General features: G+C 39.9%; 1 protein-coding gene across 7 annotated transcripts in view; it reads right to left on the bottom strand.

Annotated features, from left to right (window-relative positions):
- The window catches only part of UBP1 (upstream binding protein 1), a 127,585-nt gene that overhangs the window by 49,346 nt on the left and 56,354 nt on the right, over positions 1 to 21,885 (bottom strand). For 6 of the 7 annotated variants that reach the window (XR_009155173.1, XM_058183982.1, XM_058183985.1 and 3 more), the window contains 5 exons: positions 19,988 to 20,085; positions 8,760 to 8,811; positions 8,563 to 8,656; positions 1,125 to 1,215; positions 337 to 446 (listed from right to left, as the gene is read on the bottom strand). Coding sequence is in view for 5 of the 7 variants with exons in the window: in XM_058183982.1 (XP_058039965.1) it covers positions 337 to 446; positions 1,125 to 1,215; positions 8,563 to 8,656; positions 8,760 to 8,811; positions 19,988 to 20,085 (445 nt within the window). In the remaining 2 variants the exon portion in view is untranslated. Of the gene's footprint in view, positions 1 to 336; positions 447 to 813; positions 948 to 1,124; positions 1,216 to 8,562; positions 8,657 to 8,759; positions 8,812 to 19,987; positions 20,086 to 21,885 lie in introns of all 7 variants that reach the window. The other variant, XR_009155174.1, reaches the window with a different exon arrangement.

Below are 21,885 nucleotides of genomic sequence, written 5' to 3'. Positions count from 1 at the left end.
TCTATTAAGCAGTACCAGTTTGGCATGATTTGTTTTCAGGATAGCAAACCTGGATTGTATTTTAGAAAACTGAAAGCTATTTATGCATTCCAGTATGAACCTCCAGCTACAAACTCACTTCTATGTACTTTTTCAAACGCAAGTTCTGTTACAAATAATTTATAACAACATGGTATATAATTCAAAATAGATTTGTCCCACTAAAAAAAGATTAAAAGATGTTTAATTCTTTAAAAAGGCTGGTTTCAAAGCCTCAAAGAATCTGTAATTGACACTTAAAGAACATTATTCCAAGATACAGGAACAATATATTTGATACCAAGAGAAATTACATACCAAATATTGCACCATTCTTTTCTCCATTGCCTGAGTCTTGTTGCCTTTCCAGTCGTATACTTCTTGACTGCTCTTGGCATACATAGATTGTTAGACGTGGCCTAACAGACCTAGAATGTAAAAAAATAAATATTCTTTTGAAGAATATTGTGAGTATATATGCTTATTCTATTATATTACTTTAAGGTTGTTCTTTGTGAACTACTTAAAATTTTATCAGATATTGTTTAGCCATGTAATCAATTTCAGAACCACTGAACCATTGAAGTTATCCCAATACTGGTAAATTAAGTTTACATTTAAATTAAAGAAGTAAGACATTGATGTTTGGTGTAATTTTTGTAAAACAACTACCATAGTAGAAGTAAAGTTAATAAAATCTATTATGCCAGTTTAATTCACAATTAGAAAATCTGCAATTGTTAATATTTAGTAAGTAGCCATGACCTCAAGAACTTTAGTTTGGTTATAGCTCACCTAAATGAGAAGATTTGTCTCTTGGCAACAAACCCATCCGTCTTCAAGAAATCAGAACTGCCCAACTGCATTGCTATCAGTCTTACAGTCTACCTTTGAGCTCATCAGTGCCTGCATCATATCTGTGGCCTGCCCTGAAGGTGTACAACAAAACATTCTTCTTTTGAGCACAGTACTTCCAGCTCTTGCATGAGCTCACACAGGCATATGCCAATCGAAAAACTAAATTAGCAGCTCCCAAACCCTCTAGTCTAAGACAGAATATTTTATACAATTGACATAGGTAGAGTTGACACCAATGAACTATTTACCTTGATTTAAGTGCATTGTAAAGCCGAATTCCATCAGCAGGACCACAGATTTGTACCAGATCTTCTCTTGTCAACTTCAGTAAATCAGCACCTATAAAGACATTCAGAATGTATACAGAGAAGGCTAGAAATCAATTTACAAAATAAAACTGTCTTTCAAATATAGATGACAATATTTCTGAATTAAGTTACTAGTAACCTTTGTGAATATAAACATTTGGCTTTAAGGAATTCTAAGCAAACTTAATTTGATGTACACTTAATCTCTCTACTCATTTAAAACCAATAATTAACCATCAGTCTGCATATTTTATGGTAATTCAGAGCGCACTTACAAGATGTCTTAAAACACTTCAGAAAAGCACAGAAAAAAATAAAACATAAGAAACATGATTATTACATGATAAAGATTATATTAATGGCATAATAAATGTCATTTTAAGTTCTTTCATTGTTGTTTTTTAAAACTGTAACAGCTGCTAACATTAATTTTGCTTAAACTGCATAGCAGTGAATGTTTCAGAACCCTTATGTCAAAAACACTTAGCTGAAATAAAACCCATACACAACTACCTACTTCTGTGTGGATAAACTTAGCTGGCTCTGGAGAGACAGGCTATATGTCAAACAATAATATCCATATGAAAAAGAATCCCTTCTCACAGCCAAATCATTCTCTGTTTACATGAATTTAATCGATGCCAGTAACCTTCACAGGGAAAAAGAAACTATCCAACTGCTTTGCCTTAGATGTTTAATGGATCCTGTTCCTTTCTAATTCTTAAACTCGATGCTAGAAATAAGTTATTATTGGGACCATTTGCCAAGATTGTTCAAGCGTCTAGTCACTGATCCATGGGACCTCCTTACCAAGGAGTTCGAGAAGATGAAGTAACAGAAAACATGCCTAGAGCAATGATTACATAAGAAGAAAAACAGATTTGACCAAGCAGGTAATTCCAAACTGACTTTTTGATCATAATCACATATGGTGCCTACCTTTCCTTAATCTCTCAGAACAGAGAGATACAAATGTTATGTTATGCTGTCATATTTTGCATATCTTATACATACATATGTGGAGGGAAGGATTTCCCCCCCTATTTTTACATAATGTATATTCTGTGTGTATTTGCAACTGTTTTCAGTTGCATGTTCATTGGTAGCACTGCAAAATAACAACTGGTTATTCCCAATAAACATGAAACCATTAATGGAAGATTTCCAGGTGGTCAATGTAACTGAAATGCACTTTGTGACAATAGAAATAGTGAAGAAAGCTATAACCTCTACTCTGTACCTATGGGTAACCACTTGGCAGTGTTACAGTGACACTGTAAAACAGTTGGAAGATTGTATACTGGGGTAAACTAAATATCTAGAAGATAAATATTTTTGCTCAGAGTTAGATGCTAGATGAACAAATCCAACTGAGATGATTGAGGTCTTAGAAGGTTATCTAACATTGGTTTGGACTTGTTAATGCTAAGGATAGATATAAGGTACTCTGTTCTATTAGCTCCAGTGTTGGTGGACTAGATTTCTATCCTACCTGATTGGTAGCCTGAAAGGTCACATTGATAAATCATTGAGTCCACCTCCCACCTTGAAAGAGATTATAATATAGTCACTCTTCAAGAAATTACTTCTATCAATGCAAACATAGGAAGACAAGAAATCATCACTCTACCAATACAGAGACACAGATCCTGAAGCAAATACCGTATTTAGATACTCATACATTAACAAACAGGAGCATTCCATAAATCCTGGGGAGATATTAAAACACTTAGGAAGACCTTACTGGTTGGGGTATAAGAGAGAGGGGAGAACAAACACAATCCCCTTGAAGGGCATCCGGAGGCTGCAGTTAGTCCAGAATGCGGCTGCGCGGGTGATAGATGGAGCCCCCCGTGGCTCCCGCATAACACCCATCCTGCGCAGGCTGCACTGGCTACCTGTGGCCTTCCGGGTGCGCTTCAAGGTTTTGGTGACCACCTTTAAAGCGCTCCATGGCATAGGGCCGGGTTATTTACGGGACCGCCTACTGCGGCCAGATACCTCTCACCGACCCGTGCGCTCTCACAGGGAGGGACTCCTCAGGGTGCCGTCAGCTAGGCAGTGTCGTCTGGCGGCGCCCAGGGGAAGGGCCTTCTCTGTGGGGGCTCCCACCCTCTGGAACGAACTCCCCCCAGGACTCCGTCAACTTCCAGATCTTCGGACCTTCCGTCGCGAGCTCAAGACTCATTTATTCATCTGCGCAGGACTGGCTTAGATTTTTTAAATTTAGAGGGGTTTTAAATCGATTTTAATATTTATATTTCTATTTTTAACAATTGGTATTATTAACTATTGGCATTAGAATAAGTCTTTTAATGATTATTTTAATTTGTATATTGATGTTTTTTATATGCCTGTAAACCGCCCTGAGTCCTTTGGGAGATAGGGCGGTATATAAGTTTAAATAATAAATAAATAAATAAATAAATAAATAAATAAATAAATAAATCAGATTTGCAAAGTTCTGTTATTATAGCCTATATAGGACTATAATTCTAGTCTCTTTCCAGATAAGGTCTATCTGATCTGGCTTATTTTAGACAATCAACAGGTCTCCAACTTTCCTTTGGATGAAACCGATTAGCTGAACTCTTTTCAATTAAGATTCAGCTATGGTGTTGCAATGAATACTTTTTGATTACCCTCGTTGAGGATCATTGGCAAAAGCAATATAATAAATGCTGCTATCCTGATTCTGCTATATTTCTAGACAGCCTTCAGCACCAACTATAGTATTTATCTGGACTGATTACAAGGATTGGAAAGGGGAGGAAGGAAACCATTCTTGAATGGTTTTTCGCGAGTGGCTGGTTATAGCTGGTTATATCGATTGGGGACAATTCTTTATTGCCTGCTGCAAGGCTCAGTCTTCTCCTCAACTATTGTTTAATATCTATGAGACTATTGGAAGAGGTCATTCACTAGCACAGGATGAGATATTAGGTCATTCACAAGTACCAGTGAGATATTAATAAGCTGAGGTCACCCAGTTATGTATTTCCACCCTGACTAAGTCGGTGATATAGTGGAGCTCCTGAACTGATGGTCAAAAAATGTTATGGCCTGAATGGGACGAAACTATCTTTGAATATACCAACTGATCTTTGGTTTTACTCTTTGTATATTAATACTGTAAGCAACTCAGATCTATATTGTAATAATACATACATGCATAAACTATACATACTTTTATATTATGTCAATAGGTATCAAAACTCCTTAACTAGATGCATTATTTAGGTAATCAAAATGGATTTCTCTTTAATTGCACTTAAGGAAATGCTGTATGAAAAATAACTTTCAAGTGCTACTTTAAAATGTTGGACTGTTATCCAATGTCTCTATTTAATTCTTAAATAGTTCTATTTAATTTTCAATGAGTTTCTCCAGTTATATTCTGTGCTGTTTATGTTTTAATTCTTTATTCTGGGATATCAACTATTTTTCTTGTGTAAAATTAAAAGACATTGTTTTTTGTTTCTGTTGCTGTCTACAGAATAATGATCAGTATACAGTAAAGGGACTTTAGAGTGAAAGCTATAGAAGCAACCAATTTGTTTGAAGGTATGGTGCAGATGGTGTGACTCCTGGGGATTAGGGTAATACAAAATTTATGCTTTGTGGAGACTCAACTCTCTTAACTTTTATAACCAAATCCTAAGTCCTTATTTGACAAGCACATTGATAGTATGGAAAAGAGATTGTTTCTATTTACTTATTTGCAGAAAGGACACTTAATCAGATATAGACTGACACAGCCAAGGCTGAAGATTGTTCAGCCTTAGGATGAGAACCCAAGCAAAAATTACCTACAAAGTGGACTGGCAATAAAACGGTAAAGAAATAGCATAAACATTAGAACCAACAATAATTTTAACTTCCACTCCACTGAATATATTGCATTTATATATTGAATATATATGCACTGAATATATTAGCATTTACCAAAAATATTTGAATTCACTTTGTAGATATATGAAAAATGCTCCCTTTTAGAGGCAATAAGGTCATTTTTATAGTTTTCTATAAAATAACAATTAAATTAAATTAAATAGTACCTTGGATATACCGTATATACTCGAGTATAAGCCGATCCGAATATAAGCCGAGGTACCTAATTTTACCACAAAAACTGGGAAAAACTATTGACTCGAGTATAAGCCGAGGGTGGGAAATGAGGCAGCTACTGGTCAATGTAAAAAATAAAGATAGAGCCAAGTAAAATAACATGAATATTTATTTGAACGAAAAACAATAAAAGTGCAAAAGGGGGTCCCCAAAAAGAATATGGTATCAAAAATACAGTATCTTTAAAAGTAACAGCAACCAAGCTAACGAGAGCTAAAATCCCTCAAAACTGGAGTTCTCCTCCTCATCATCTGTTTGTCCAAACAGAGCTTCAGCTACTTCAGCTTCTGTGATGTTATCCGCATATACGTTGTCGTCATCACTGAGTTCACAGTCGTCATCATCACTGCTGTCACTCTCATACAATGCGCTGTCTTCACTGCCATCCATAGCATTACTAATGCCACATTTCTTGAAGGCACGTTGCACCATGTCCTCTGGAATATCTTCCCATGCATCACGAACCCACTGTGCTATTAGTTCTATGTCTGGCTTTCTCAGATTTCCAACTTTTGTCAGACGAGCTTGACCAGATGTCATCCATTCATGCCACATCCTTCGCACACGGTCCTTGAAAGGTTTATTTAAACTGACATCTAGGGGCTGCAATACAGATGTAAGCCCACCTGGAATAACGGCCAAAGTGACTTGAGATGACTTTGCCAATTTTTTTATGTCATCAGATGTGTGGGCTCTGAACATATCCCAAACTAACAGTGATCTTCTAGTCCAGTCCCCACTCCTCAAGCAAGAGATCCTATACTGTTTCAGACAAAGGATTGTCCAGTCTGTTCTTTAAAAACCCTCCAGGAATGAAGTGTCCAATAAGGTTCAAATTGCAAGTACCGGTAGTCCTCAATTTAAGACTGCAATTGAGCCCAAAACGTTGTTTTGTTATTTTTCCCTAACCGTGTATGTATCCCCCTGCCCCCCATTTTACGTCAGGCTGCCATCAAAGCGAAGCACGGCTGAATATTATTATTATTATTATTATTATCATTATCATTATTATCATTATCATCATCATCATCATCATTATTATTATTATTATTATCATTATTATCATTATCATCATCATCATCATTATTATTATTATTATCATTATCATTATTATCATTATCATTATCATCATCATCATTATTATTATTATTATTATTATTATTATCATTATCATTATTATCATCATCATCATCATCATTATTATTATTATTATTATTATTATCATTATTATCATCATCATCATCATCATCATTATTATTATTATTATCATTATCATTATCATTATTATCATTATCATCATCATCATTATTATTATTATTATCATTATCATTATTATCATCATCATCATCATCATTATTATTATTATCATTATTATTATCATTATCATCATCATCATTATTATTATTATTATTATTATCATTATTATCATTATCATCATCATCATTATTATTATTATTATTATCATTATTATTATTATTATTATATGATGATGATGATTTTTTTGCATTGGACAGAGCGAGCTTCAGTTTACCAAACTTTGTATCTTTTAATGAAACGTGTTAGTCTGGAAGGGACTGTTTGAACTCACAAAACACTTGCAACTTTTAGTTCCGTGCTGAGGATTTTTGGAAAGCAGCCCAGCAATATTTATTTATTGCTCGGACTGCTCTTATTTTCACTCCCCTTTCTTTCTTTTCCTTCCTCCTCCTCCTTCTCTGCCTCTCTTCGTCCCCCACCTCCCGGGATCCTTGCGGGTCAAAGGTTCTGCCCTGCCTTACCAGCCGCCCACCTATGCCAAGGTCTCCTGGCTCTTTCGCTCTCTGTAAGCAGCGGCTCGGCAGCGCCGCCCCTCCCTCCATGGATCGGCTCCTTCCCCAGCACTGAAGGCATCCTTAGGAATACACCTCCACCTCCAGGAAAATAAAAAGAGGCAGAGAAGGTAAATCGCCCGCCCCGTTCGGAAAGGAAGGGGAGAGGACTCCAATGGAAGAAGGGAGAGGAGAATTACCAATAACAAACACAAAGCGCTGGGTTAGAGGTGCCTTGTCATGTACAAGGAGATCAGAGAGGGCAACCACCGCGAAACAATAATCAGACTCAAAACGGGCTGCTTATTTGCCATTTGCTCTGGGTAGAACGGGTTGTTTTTTTTTAAAAAAATTGGTTTGGAGAAGGAAAGCTAATTTGCTGATCTGCGCGAGGGTCGGTTTCTTTTGCCTCCCTTCTTCTTCCTCCTCTTTCTTCCCACCCTAGCTTGCAATGCCCCCATCTCTCCTCCTCCTCCTCCTCCTGCCCCCCTCTCGGATTCGGCGTTCATTTCTTGCCTTTGCGGAGCGGAGGTGTTGGGGGGGAGGGTTTGGGAATAGATTTGGCAGAGGAGATTACCGTAATTTTGCTCACTGTTTACGAGCAAGTCTTGGGTTACAATGTTCACTCGGGGGAGTGAAACGCAAAGTATAGTTAGCCTGAAAAAAAACTGAACCGTGTGACTGGCTGGAGAGAAGGACGGCGCCGGGAGGGGCGGGGGGGAGAAATCATTTGTTCTTGCCGTATTTCTCCGCTTTCCAAGAGGCTTTTCTTTTTCACCTCTTTCTCCCCACCTCCCCAATTTTCATAGGGGGAAAAAAAAAACCTGGGGAAAACTTGGCAAAAAATAAAATAAAATAAAAAGTACTGAGTGCAAATGTTTTTTTTTTATACTGTAGTTGGAGTTTTCCACGTTTCTTTCACATTCAAGGCAGCATTCTCCCCCCATCCCTCGCTGCTTTTCCAAAACATGCTTTGAAACCTTTGCATTTTATTGGGATGTATTCGTGACAACGCCCCTCCGCCCCCACCGGGCAAGAGGAGGACAGTGAGAGGGGCGAAATGTCGAACGCCCCTCCGCCCCGCCCCTCCGCCGACCACCGCCGCCGCCGCCATCAAAAAGCGGCGGAAGAAAACGCCGGAGGCCAGCCACCGCCCCAAAACGAGCCGGCCGAGCTGGCAAAGCATGCCGGCAGCATTTGGGCTCGTCCTGCTGGCCCAGCTGTTCCCGAGGGCAAAAAACCCTCTCCCTGGGTCGGCTCTGCAAGGGTAGACTCGAGTATAAGCTGAGGGGGCGTTTTTCAGCACAAAAAACGTGCTGAAAAACTCGGCTTATACTCGAGTATATACGGTATGTAATCTATCATCACACAAATAAGTTGAATTGAAACTTACATTATTTACTTTTAAAATACAAAGCAAACTCTATAAAATATTGAGCTACCTGAGAAATTAGAAAACACCCTTGTATAAGTGGAAAATCTATGTTTAAGCAGCCACTGCTGGGTTTCCTGGATTGTGGCTGATGGATGAAGTTGCTGGGAGAAATGAGAAAAAGCAGTATATAATATGATTTGTTCAAGATAGTAAATCTGAAAATAGTATGGCAAATTTCTTGATAGATGAGAAATTGGCACTTACCTCACCACCTAAGAAAACGCCTTCTCCTTGATGATTTGGAGATGATGAATTACTAAATAGGCAGAAATGTGACAAAGGAAAATCACAAAATTAAAAAAAATTCTATGGAATTAGGGCTCAGCAGGGTATATCTGAACTACTTTCCTATTAGCTGTTTTTCCATAGCAAACAGTTTCTTACTTGAAAATAACAACACAAAACTAATAATCTGTTCAGAAGCATTTGGATTGTCATAAACAGAACTTATAACAATCTAAGATATGTTGTAAGGTAATTTCATTTGGCATGCTAAAAATAGAAAAATATTGATGTTAAATAGAATTTGGATAGGCAAATCTATTTATTTCCACTTATTTGTATGCCACTTTTCTTGCGACTCTTGCTTATAATAAACATCCGATAATAGTTCAATCTAATAGACAATTCAATCACTTGTCAATTAGACCTTTATCCCTCCTAGCTGGTGAAAGCCTTCAGAAAAGGTCACCGGTAGGTGGGTTGATACAGTGATAAATTCTTCTTTGGAAGAGGGGACATTCATGAGATGGTTTAAGGAGGCACTGGTTTGTCCTGTCCTTAAAGAACCATCACTTGAACCCACCTGACAACTTTCATCCAGTCTCCCATCATCCCTATTTGGGTAAGATGGTAGAAAAGGTGGTTGCTTGGCAGCTTCAGGGGGTCCCGGATGAAATGGAATTCTTGGACCCCTTTCAGTAAGAATTTAGTCTGACTGAAAAGACAGTCTTGGTCACACTCATGGACAACCTCTGGTGGGAATGGGGTAATGCAACGTTTCCAATTCTTCTTGACCTCTTAGCGGTCTTTGATACCCACTGAGCATGGTATCCTTTTGGGCTGGCTACATGAGTTGGGGCTGGGCAGCACATTTTGCATGGTTCAGCTTCCTTCTCCAAGGGCAGTCCCAATCTTTGTTGATAAGTAGTGAAATCTAGCTCTAGTCTGCTCAGTAGCAGTCCCCCACAAAGCTCAATACTCTCTCCTCTCCTGTTTAACATCTCCACGAAGCCGTTGGGTGAGATCATTCATCACCATGTCTTGAAACATAACCAATATGCTGTTGATACTCAGCTCTACATTTCTATATCTGGTGACCTGAGTGATGCTGTCTCTGCCCTCTCAGGGTGCTTGGAGGCTGTAGGGATCTGGATGGGGGACAACAGACTTAAACTCTGGCAAGACTGCTATGGATGCATGGGGTCTCAAGATCTGATTTTTGTCATCATTAGTTCTGGATGGGATTGCATACCCTGTTTAGATCCAGTTTGCAACTTAGGGGTTGGGATGACAAGGAAAACTTTTGCACAACTCCAGTCTGTGCATCTACTGCAAACTTTCCTGGATCACAACTTCCTGCACTCAGTTGCCAAACCCAAGTCATCTCTCCTCTGGACTATTGCAATGTGTTCTGCGCTAGGTTACCTTTGAAATCCATTTGAAGCTTCAGCTGGTACAAAGTGCAGCAATAAGAGCAGTCTTTGGAGCTCCTAGGATGGCCCAAAATCCACTTCTGCTCTGCAAATTTCATTGACTATCAGTCTGCTTCTGAATGCAGTTCAAATGGTGGTTTATGACCTTTAAGCTCTTAATGGCAGAGGTCCAGACTACCGGAATAAATATTCAGCCCCACTAGGGCAAATGTCAAGGTTCCAGAAAAACCTCTTCTGCATAAAAAAAACTCAGAAGCCATTGTCTTTCAGAGTTCTTTACTAGCATGAGGAAACTGGCACACGATGAGTGAAATTCCAAAACTGAACTTCCGGATTCTTTTCCCAGTTATACAAACCCCAAGAGTCCCAACCCTCTGACCCCTTTGCTGGTCACATGGTCCCATGTTCTCATAGTTCATTCGAATATCTTCTCGCCACTTCTCCTGCAGAAATGAACACCATCCAACCTTGACCACTTGAAGAATGTTACCATACCCCTCAACCCCCCTTCTTCCCCTCAGGGGAAAAATGTGGCAGCGTCTGGAACCCTAAAGTCTAGTAGGATTTCCAGGCCTGACAGGCGTCCCCCCTTGGAAAAGAAGCTATATCCTAGGAAAAACAAAGAGTTAATAAAGAGTTAATAAAGAGTTAATAAAGAAGAGTGTCAGTGGTCCACACTTCCCTTCTACCCCCCTCTCCCCCCTCCAAGAGGTTTTTTAGGTTTGTCAGGGAAAGTGTCGTGAAATTGTTTAATCAAATTGTCCGCATTTACTTTCCAACTTTTGACCCAAGTAGATTCAGATAATGGATATCCCTTCCAGTGGACTAAATATTGTAATTGACCTCTGTATAGTCTAGAGAAGGATTTTCTTGATTTCATAGTGGGTTTCACCTTGGATTATCAAGGGTGGGGGGGGGAGCGGCAGGTTGAGGTCTCAGACCAGACTGTCTAGCAGGTTTTAATAAGCTGGTATGGAATACCGGGTGTATTTTCCCCAACATTCGAGGGAGCTTGAGTTGGACGGTAACGGGATTAGTAAGTTTTACAATGGGGAAAGGACCCAAAAATTTTGGACCGAATTTTCTGCTGGGTATTCTCAACCTCAGATACTTAGTAGATAAAAAGACTTTATCTCCAATGCAAAAAGGGGGTTGAAGGGAACGGTGTTTGTCAGCTTGGGCTTTATAATTCCGAGCTGTCACAGCTAAGGCCTTTTTTGTATTTTCCCAACATTTTTTCAACGAATTCATCCAGTCCGTTATGGAAATGGAAGTGGGGGGTTGCACGGGGAGTTCAGGCATTGGAACGAAGTCCATGCCGGTGGTTACTTGAAAAGGGGTTAACCCTGTGCTGCTGTGTACAGCATTATTATATGCAACCTCTGCAAATGGTAACACATCTGACCAGTTTTCTTGTTGGTAATTTACATAACACCGTATGTATTGTTCCACCATCGAGTTTAATTTTTCAGCCGCCCCGTTGGTCTCCGGATGGAACCCAGAACTAAGTCCTTGAGACGACCCAATGGACCGTAGGAACTCCCTCCAGAACTTGGCTGTGAATTGAACACCCCTGTCGGATATTATCCTTTTAGGAACTCCATGCAGTCCGTAGATGTGTTTGACGAAGAGCTTTGCTAATTTTCTCGCCGATGGCAATCTGCTGCATGCAGTGAAGTGGGCCTGTTTAGAGAACAAGTCCACTATGGTCCATATCACCATATTACCCCCACTAGGTGGGAGTTCAACAATAAAATCCATGGCAATCTCTTCCCAGGGTCTGGTGGGTTCGGCTAAGGGTTGTAGGAGTCCAGGGGGTTTCCCTGATCTGGACTTCATGGTGGCGCAGGTAGCACAGCTCCGGACATAGTCTTCAACATCTGATTTCATTTTTGGCCACCAGAATTGTCTTCTAGCCAAGTGGAGAGTCTTTAAAAATCCAAAGTGACCTCCTAGGCGACAGTCGTGTCTTCTCTGTAGTATAGGCAGCCGCATAGCGACGGGTACATAAATCTTGGTTCCTTTCCAGGGTATCCCATCCCTTAAGGTGAGGTGTGGCAAGTTTTCTTTAAACCAAGCATCGTCAGTGAGTGCTGATTTTAATTCCACTAGTAGTTTATTTGGTGGGATGTTAGTACTACGGCGTGATCGCGGTTGAGTAAGTGCTTGGCTGGCCGGTTCGCTATCGGGAATCATTGCATGTATTACCTCTTCGCGTTGGCTGTCAAATTGTGGTTTCCTAGATAGGGCATCAGCCAGTAGATTTTGGTCACCGGGGATGTATTTGTGGGTGAAATGGAACCATTTGAAAAACTGAGCCCATCGAACTTGTTTGGGAGAAAGCTTTCGAGGGGTTTTTAAGTATTCGAGGTTTTTGTGGTCCATCCACACCTCGAATGGTTCCTTTCCCCCTTCAAGGAAGTGTCTCCAGGAGAGGAGTGCCCAGCGCACTGCAAAGGCTTCCTTTTCCCAAACTGCCCATCTGCGTTCAGTGTCCGTCAGTTTTTTAGACACGTACGCGCAGGGCATAAGGTTGTTCTCGGTATTCCGTTGTAATAAGACAGCGGCTACTGCTACATCACTTGCATCAGCTTGGACCACAAAAGGTTTATTTGGATCCGGGTGTTGAAGAATTGGTTCCATCGAGAATAGGTGTTTCAGGTGTTCAAAGGAACGTTGGCAGTCCATTGTCCAAGGTAGGGCTTGGTTAGGTTTGGGTTTGGCGGGTAATGGCCCAGTTTTTAGCAATTCTGTTAATGGTAGAGCTACTTCTGCGAAAGAAGGAATGAATTTGCGGTAAAAATTTGTGAATCCCAAGAAACTTTGAAGTTGCTTACGTGTGCGTGGCGGTTGCCAATCCAACACCGCTTTTACTTTTCCTGGGTCCATTTCGATACCTTTGTTTGATATCCGGTAACCTAGGTAGTCTAGGGATTCCTTATGGAATTCGCATTTGGAAAGTTTGACATATAGCTTGGCCGCTAGGAGCTTTTTAAGGACTTGTCTGACCAATTTGATGTGTTCTTCGATATTGTTTGTGTAGATAAGAATATCATCTAAGTAGACAAGAACCCCATTGTAGAGATGGGGGTGCAGGGTTTCATTAATTAGTTGCATAAAAACAGCTGGAGCCCCTTGGAGGCCAAAAGGCATGACACAGTATTGGAAACTGCCCAAGGGACAGTTGAAAGCCGTTTTCCATTCATCACCTTCTTTGATGCGGACCCGGTAATAGGCTTCCCTTAAATCCAATCTGGTGAAAATTTTGCCTTTTGATAAGTGGTTCAACAAATCGTGCATAAGTGGTAAAGGGTATGTGTTTTGTATGCAAATTGCATTGATATTTTTGAAGTCAATACACAATCTAAGCGAACCATCTTTCTTTTGTTTAAATAGCACGGGCGCAGCTACAGGTGATTTTGCTGGTTCAATGAACCCTCCGGCTAGGTTAGTGTCAATGTATTTTCTTAGTTCAGACATTTCGGCTGGCATCATTGAGTACATTTTGAGTTTTGGTAATTTTGCCCCCGGGTGCAATTCAATTGCGCAATCAGTTTGTCGGTGGGGGGGGGGGGTAAGAGGTTACATTCATCCTCGCTAAAAACGTCTGATAAATCCATGTATGCTTTAGGGATGTGTGGTTCATTAGGAGATGGATTGGATATGGTGGTTGTTGGTTCGCTCTGGTGGTCATTTTGGATAAGGTTTTTTTCGGCAGGGGGAATTGTGTCTAAGGGTCTGAAAGCCCATATAATTTTCCTGAATCCATCCTCCCATTTGATTGTGGGTTCCCATTTGTCCAACCAAGCTAAACCCAGGATGATGGATTCTGACATCTTTGGAATTACTGTGAATCTTGTAAGTTCATGATGGGCTCCAATTTCTAAGCGAACCAGTTGTGTGATTTGGGTCGCTGGAACGCCACCAATCAAGGTTCCATCTACTTGGTGGAATTTAATTGGGTTTCAAGGGAAATGGTTTTATACGGAGTTGGGCAACCGTAGAGGTTGAAATTAGGCATCTGGTGCATCCTGTGTCCACAATAGCAGTTTTGGAATAATGTCAAGGTTCCAGAAAAACCTCTTCTGCATAAAAAAAACTCAGAAGCCATTGTCTTTCAGAGTTCTTTACTAGCATGAGGAAACTGGCACATGATGAGTGAAATTCCAAAACTGAACTTCTGGATTCTTTTCCCAGTTATACAAACCCCAAGAGTCCCACCCCTCTGACCCCTTTGCTGGTCACATGGTCCCACGTTCTCCCAGTTCATTCGAATATCTTCTCGCCACTCCTCCTGCAGAAGTGAACACCATCCGACCTTGACCGCTTGAAGAATGTTACCATACCCCTCAACCCCTCTTCTTCCCCTCAGGGGAAAAATGTGGCAGCGTCTGGAACCCTAAAGTCTAATAGGGTTTCCAGGCCTGACAACAAGCTCATCCTATCTGTGCTGGCAGAGTATCCTGTTGGTCAAAGAGCTCCAACTATCAAGCTCCAAAAGAAGAGCTTTCTCTGCTGCTGCACCTTTCCTTTGGAACATCTTAACCAATAGGATAAGATCTGCCCCCATCCTTCTGCCAGAGCCTGAAGACCTGGCTCTATTGGTTAGCCTGATGACCAATGGGGGAAGTGGCTGCTGCACTGATGACAGTCTCTACATGCCCCCCCTTGCTCTCCGCTCTCCACCAGCCTATCTTTTTGTTCATAGTGGAGTATTCTCTTTTTTTCATTGTTCATTTTATTTTTCTATTATTTTATTTGTTTGGTTTACACTCTTTTCATCTCTTCCTTTTTATTATTGTAAGCAGCTTAGAGTAACCCCACAATGAGATAGGTGGCAAATAAATGTAATAAGAAAAATCAAAAATTGTATAAATAAAAAATGGGAAAAAGCATTAAGCACTATTAATAAAAATTACAATGTATATAACATAACATAACATAGCAACAGAGTTGGAAGGGACCTTGGAAGCCTTCTAGTCCAACCCCCTGCCCAGGCAGGAAACCCTACACCATCTCAGTCAGATGGTTATCCAACATTTTCTTAAAAATGTAGTTCTTGATTTATGGTCATTCATAAGCCATAAATCTAAGGGATCAAAGTTATGATAGACTCTGAAAAGTGACTTACAACCCATCTTCCAAGTTAAAACCATCATACTACTTCTGGGATAACGTAATTGTAATTTGGATGTTTGGCAATTCGCTTACATTCACAATGGTTGCAGCCTTTTGGATCACATGATCATGATATTCTCAGCCAGCTTCTGACAAACAAAGTCAATTGGGAAAGCTAGCTTCACTTAATGATCATGTGATTCACTTTAAAACCACAGTAAAAAAAATCATAAATTGGGTTTATCATGTGATGACTTAACAATCACATCACAGAGCAACAGAAATTTTGGTCCCAATTCTGGTAATATGTTGAGGTCTACCTTTGAAAAAAATGCTTTTCAATTTACAAGCACTAAAGGAAAAGTCAGATAAAAGATTTAATGAATTATAGTAGTTTTAAACCAATCCAAGGATGACATCCAAATGCAGGTAACAGCAACTAAATCAGACTTGCAATTGGGTGGTTTGGAGACAGAGCTTTGAGAATAAGAGGCTTGTTGGAGGAAGCCAAAAGAGGCATGAATTCAAAAAATTTAAAGACAGGGGTGGGATTCAGCCAGTTCACACCACTTAGGGAGAACCGGTTGTTAACTTTCTGAGCAGTTTGGCAAACTGGTTGTTGGGAGAAATCATTAGGGCAGAGAACCGGTTGTTAAATTACTTGAAGCCCACCACTATTTAAAGATGATAAATTGAGTGATGATCTGGACCTTTTTTAAAAAAAACCTGATGGATACAGATTTAGTTTATGAAATTTGAAGTCAATTGACAAGAGATTATTTCGATTCGTAGGAAAACCTGAACAAATGCTGAAGGGGCCGGTGAATGGCGCAGGCTGGTAAGGCCTGTTATTAAGAACAGCCTGTTATTAAGAACACAAAGCCTGCAATTACTGCAGGTTCGAGCCCGGCCCAAGGTTGACTCAGCCTTCCATCCTTTATAAGGTAGGTAAAATGAGGACCCAGATTGTTGGGGGGGCAATAAGTTGACTTTGTAAAAAATATACAAATAGAATGAGACTATTGCCTTATACACTGTAAGCCGCCCTGAGTCTTCGGAGAAGGGCGGGATATAAATGTAAACAACAAAAAAAAAAGAGATATTTACAACAGAGATCTGATTGTGGGGAATGAGATGTAATTGTTTGGAAAGAACATAGCAATAATTTTAAGGAAAGGTTTTATTATTCAGAATCAGGATATTTGATTTTTAATTGGTAGATTTTATGGTAGATCAGAAGTTGTTGTGGATTTTCTGCAAGTTAAATGCAATAATAGTGTGTTTACAAAGGGCTTTAAAGTTCAGCTTTGATAAACTTCTGTTCAGCAAATCTTCTGTTAACTGTTCTTTTTTATAGTAGATAGATGGTAAGTCAAATTGGTTGAACAGAGCTGTAGAAGTTCATAAATTGTGGATCTGTTTTACAAGTGAGCAAAAATTTTGTTGTTGTTGTTAGTTACGAAGTGTCCAACCCATTGCGACCCCATGGACAACGTTCCTCCCGGCTTTCCTGTCATCTACCATCCTCTGGAGTCCATTTAAGTTCACGCCTACTGCTTCAGTGACTCCATCCGGCCACCTTGTTTTCTGTTGTCCCATTCTTCTTTCTCCCTCAATCTTTCCCAGAATTAGGCTCTTCTCCACTGAGTCCTTCCTTCTCATTAAGTGGCCAAAGTATTTCAGTTTCATCTTCAGGATCTGACCTTCTAAGGAGCAGTCAGGATTGATCTCCTCCAGGACTGACTTGTTTGTTCGCCTTGCAGTCCTTGGGACTCTCAGGAGTCTTCTCCAGCACCAGAGTTCAAAGGCCTCAGTTCTTTGGTGCTCAGCCTTCCTTATGGTCCAACTTTCACAGCCATACATTGCAACTGGAAAAACCATAGCTTTGACTATATGCACTTTGTTTTTAGGGTGATGTCTAGATTTGCCATAACTTTCCTCTTCAGAAGCAAGTGTCTTTTAATTTCTTGGCTGCAGTCCCCATCTGCGGTGATCTTGGAGCCCAGGAAAATAAAATCTATCACAACCTCCATTTCTTCCCCATCTATCTGCCAGGAATTGAGAGGGCCGGATGCCATGTTCTTAGTTTTCTTAATGTTGAGTTTCAAGCCAACTTTTGCACTCTCCTTCTTCACTCGCATCAAGAGGTTCTTTAGTTCCTCTTCGCTTTCTGCCTAGAGTCGTATCATCTGCATATCTGAGGTTGATATTTTTCCCAGCAATCTTAATTCCAACTTTTGATTCATCTAGCCCTGGCTTTCTCATGATATGCTCTGCATATAAGTTAAATAGGTAGGGCGACAATATGCAGCCTTGCCCAACTCCTTTCCCAATTTTGAACCAATCAGTGGTTCCGTGTCCAGTTCTCACTGCTGCATCTTGACCCGCAAACAGGTTTCTCAAGAAACAAATAAGATGGTCTGGTACTCCCATCTCTTTAAGAACTTGCCACAATTTGTTGTAAGCAGAAACTACTACTATTCAAATACACTTATCTGTATTCAACTGGGAAGACAATCTATGTGTTTTTAATGACCTGGCAATCCCTTGTATTGGGACTGAGTTGGGATGACTGAATGGAGCTGAGCATTTACTGGCCAGATGCCCTTCCTGAAGCCTACACAAAGCTCACAGAAGACAGTTTCTTTGTGCCTGCTGCTACCTAGGATCCAATTCAAGCTTCCTGATTGTGAGCCCTCTAGGTTACCACACCACACATCTATATGTATGTTTGTTATTTTGCTAATGTGCACATTTTTGTCTTGTTTAATTTTGTTCTTGTTCCCCATTTTTGTTTGTGTTTTAACTTTGGAAATAAAACAAAAGCAATTACTATAACTACAACAAATACAACAACAACAATAATAATAATGTCAAGGACTACCTATAAGATCTAGGATTACTAATAGGCTGATTTTCTTATCAGAATGCCATCACCATCTTAAGAAAGTTATCTGGGTAGAGTGGGCAGATTCTATTAGAAGATGTTCTCAAAGATAATATGGGTCCAAACCATAAAAGGCTTTATCAGAAATACCTTGAACTGGGCATTGAAGCAACTGGTTAGCAGTGCAGCCTCTGCAATATTGGTGAAATCCTGCTAAATTGATTCCTTGCCAGTTGCAAATTCTGAACTGACTTCAAGGGCAACCCCAGTTATAATATAAATATAAAATATTGCAATAATTTAACTGAGTTAACAAAGGTGTCAGTTAATGTCTTCATTGCTTCCTGGTCCACGAAGTGGGAAAATTGCTGTACTTAGTGAAGTTGCTCAAAAGCTCCTCTGACCATGCCTTCCAACTATTTCTCTAAGAGGAGCTGTGAGTCAGGAAAAAGCTGATATCACCCCTTACATGTCAAGAGCTATAATGGAACATCTATTGGATCAGCAGGTTTCTGCACCAGCAATAACTCTGTTTAGCTAGGATTCAACAATCTGCTTAAGCTTGTTCAGTCCTTCAGAATGTTCAGATTCCAGTTTGAGGATCTCTCTTCTCTCTCTTCCTCTCATACAGACACAGACACACAGATAGTTCCACCTGAGCCTAGCAGATAAAATGAGCAGTGTCAGCATATTGATATCTAAACTAAAACTAATAGAGAACCCTGTCTCAGGAGTGCCATATAGACACTAAATAAATGAGAGATGGGAGACAAGCCTGAGGCACACCATACTGAAGTGCCCAAGGGCTTGATCTATTCCGTCTAAACAATACTGACTGGAACTGTCCATTCAAGAAATGAGAGGAATGACTGTAAAGCACTGTCTCAAATCTCCAAACCTTGCAGATAGTCCAGAGGTGAAATGCTACCAGTTTGGGCCAGTTCGCTAGAATGGGTAGTAAAAAATGTTACCGTTCGCACGAATGGGTAGTTAAAAAATGCTTTTAAAAGTTCCAAGGATCAGCTATGTGACAATCAACTGTGCCAGGCAATCATGGGAACTCTTTTTTTACTTTAAGCATTTTTTTTTACTACCGATCAGCTGTAGGACAATCAACTGTGCCTGATTGTCTGTGAGGTTCCTGCTTGTTGCAGGTGCATTTTGTGTGAAGTCCAGCTGCTTTTGCATTGTGGGTAAGTCAATTGTGCAGCTTTTGTGTTATTTTTGTGTAAAGTGTGATAGTTGGTTTTTGAGCTCTCTGTAATTCTGAGGTTTCTGCTTGTTGCAGGGCCCATTTTGTGAGAAGTGTAGCTACTTTTACATTGTATGTGAATCAATTGTGCAGTCATACCCGCCCGGTCACATGACCACCAAGCCACAGAACCGGTAGGGAAAATGTTTGAATTTTACTACTGAGATAGCCCATAACAATACCATGATCTTTTAATCTAACAGGATCAGATAGGGCATACTATTTGCCTCCAAGTCCTATCAACACATCATCAATAAGACTGCTTTAATCTTTATTTTCATAATGTAGCAAAAAATCTTTTTCTCAAGAGCTTAATTAGCCAGGAATTCCCTTCCCATTTCCTCTTTATTTCGATGATGCGTCATATCATATAATGGTGTACATTTAAATAAAAGAATGCTATCACATTAATTATGTAGAAAATTCTGATTGGCAATTTTATTTTTGCCATAACATTTAATGCTATCTTGAACTTCAATCTTAATTTAATATGGCATATCAGCTTAGAAGTTAAATATACCTGTTTGGGATACTGTAAGTAGTGTGTGGAGAAGAAGTAAAAGCTGGCATTGGGGTAGGGCTATTCACAAATGCAGGCGTATCAGGCCATGGTGAACACTAGAATAAAGAAAAATATTAAACAACACTTTAATCGTTACCATTAAGATTGCATTACAGGAATTTAGTTCTTGTATTAACTTTTACAAGCTTCAATCCTCATTTTATTAAATAATATTCATCCCTTATTTTTTGTGCATGCATTTATAAGATCTTTGGTTAGTAATGTCTTTATTCTTTAGGTTATACACAGACTTGTTCTCTCATGATATTTAGTTACCAAAGAAATTCCATTTGGCAAAAAAATGGTCAAAGTTCTATATTTAAATGCTAAAAGTACTCTGAATTAGTGTTAGTATCTATGGAAAAAGTAATGAGAAAGCACAATTGTAGTCTTACAACAAATAATTTTAAACATTTTGACTATCAATTCACTATCTGAATTTTTTAAAAATTCTCAAATGTCATCTCATCATGATTAAAATGTAATTGGCGACTTGGTTACAGTAAATTACTGAATATTTTAAATGCAAATGGGACTAGAAAAGGATCAAGAAACTAAATATATTTACATTAGTTATTATAAAATTCTTATAATCTTCAATGAGTAAGAAAGAATATATTATACAATGAGACTGTAACACTGTGAATCTTTGAAACTCATCTAAACCACACAGAGCTTCAGATTAATAGGCAGCAGTTGTCTGTAATTCCTTAGAGCAACTGCCTCTCCAGAATCCTGAAGCTGCCAAACACAGCTGCAGTAGAATTTTGGGAAAAGACACACGTTTAAGAAGTTGCTGGCAACTGTTATGTTTGTACCTCAGAGTAAATTGCTTATGACTTCATGGTAAGCAGTTTTTGCCTATAATGGCAAAAATGGAGAATATGCACCACTTTATAAAGTGAATTGGTGGATTACTGGTACATGTTAGTGGTGGATATGATGTAGATGTGTAGAGAATCTTGCAAAACATGTAACTAATCTTGCAATATCAGTGCAATGTTATATTAGGAACAGATTACATTGCAACTGCTGCCAGTTATTACTATTCTTCTCACATATTTTCTCAGGAGAGATTAACTGACTTAGACCTTTTTTAGATTCCAAATCTCATAAACCATTAACAAAGGGAATTAGAGCTTATACATCTGGACTGCACTGGTTTCCTTTCACTGAATTAAAGAAACAGCAACATCATTTTCAGCAATTTTTTTTGAGGACCAGTGGACTGTATCCTACTGCTATGACTACTAAATAAACAATACACTTTCTTGTCATATCTCTATACATAAAACCTTCTTGCTCCTCAGCAATGAAAAATGGTGACTAAATAAAACAAATACATTACTGATAGCAGAGCATTAGAGCAGCGGTCACCAACTGGTGGTCCGCGGACCACTGGGGGTCCGCAAGAAAATGTTGATGGTCCGCGGTGCAGCCGGGTGGAGCTGCTCCCGGATAAGCAATGGCCAGTCCCGTGACTAGAGATAGAACTGGCCAGGCAGCTCATAGTGGGGCTGTAAATTTCCACTGTTGAGGGAGATTTGGGCAATTTATAACTTTGCAGCAGAGCCCTTGCCGGCTGGAATGAGGTAATGGTGCAAGGTGGGAGGACGGCAGTGCAGGTGGGTTGAAGCAACGGGTGGTGGGAATCCCGGGCTGCTTCTTCCCCCTGCTTTAGTTTCCTATCGGCTGAACCCACCAGTGGCTGTCCCCGCCCCTCGCCCTCCCTTCCCAGTCACTCCTCCCATGGCAAGGGAAGGGGAGGGGGAAAATGGAGATTTGCTCCATATTCCAGAGCGGGAGCTGGATCTCGCGGCTGTTCCTTCCGGCCCTTGTTGGTGCTCCTGCCCGTC

Source organism: Ahaetulla prasina, chromosome 4 (assembly GCF_028640845.1).
Source record: "Ahaetulla prasina isolate Xishuangbanna chromosome 4, ASM2864084v1, whole genome shotgun sequence".
In the NCBI taxonomy this organism is placed as follows: domain Eukaryota; kingdom Metazoa; phylum Chordata; class Lepidosauria; order Squamata; family Colubridae; genus Ahaetulla; species Ahaetulla prasina.
Note: the sequence above shows the minus strand (reverse complement) of the source record. Positions and strands in the feature narration are given on the sequence as shown.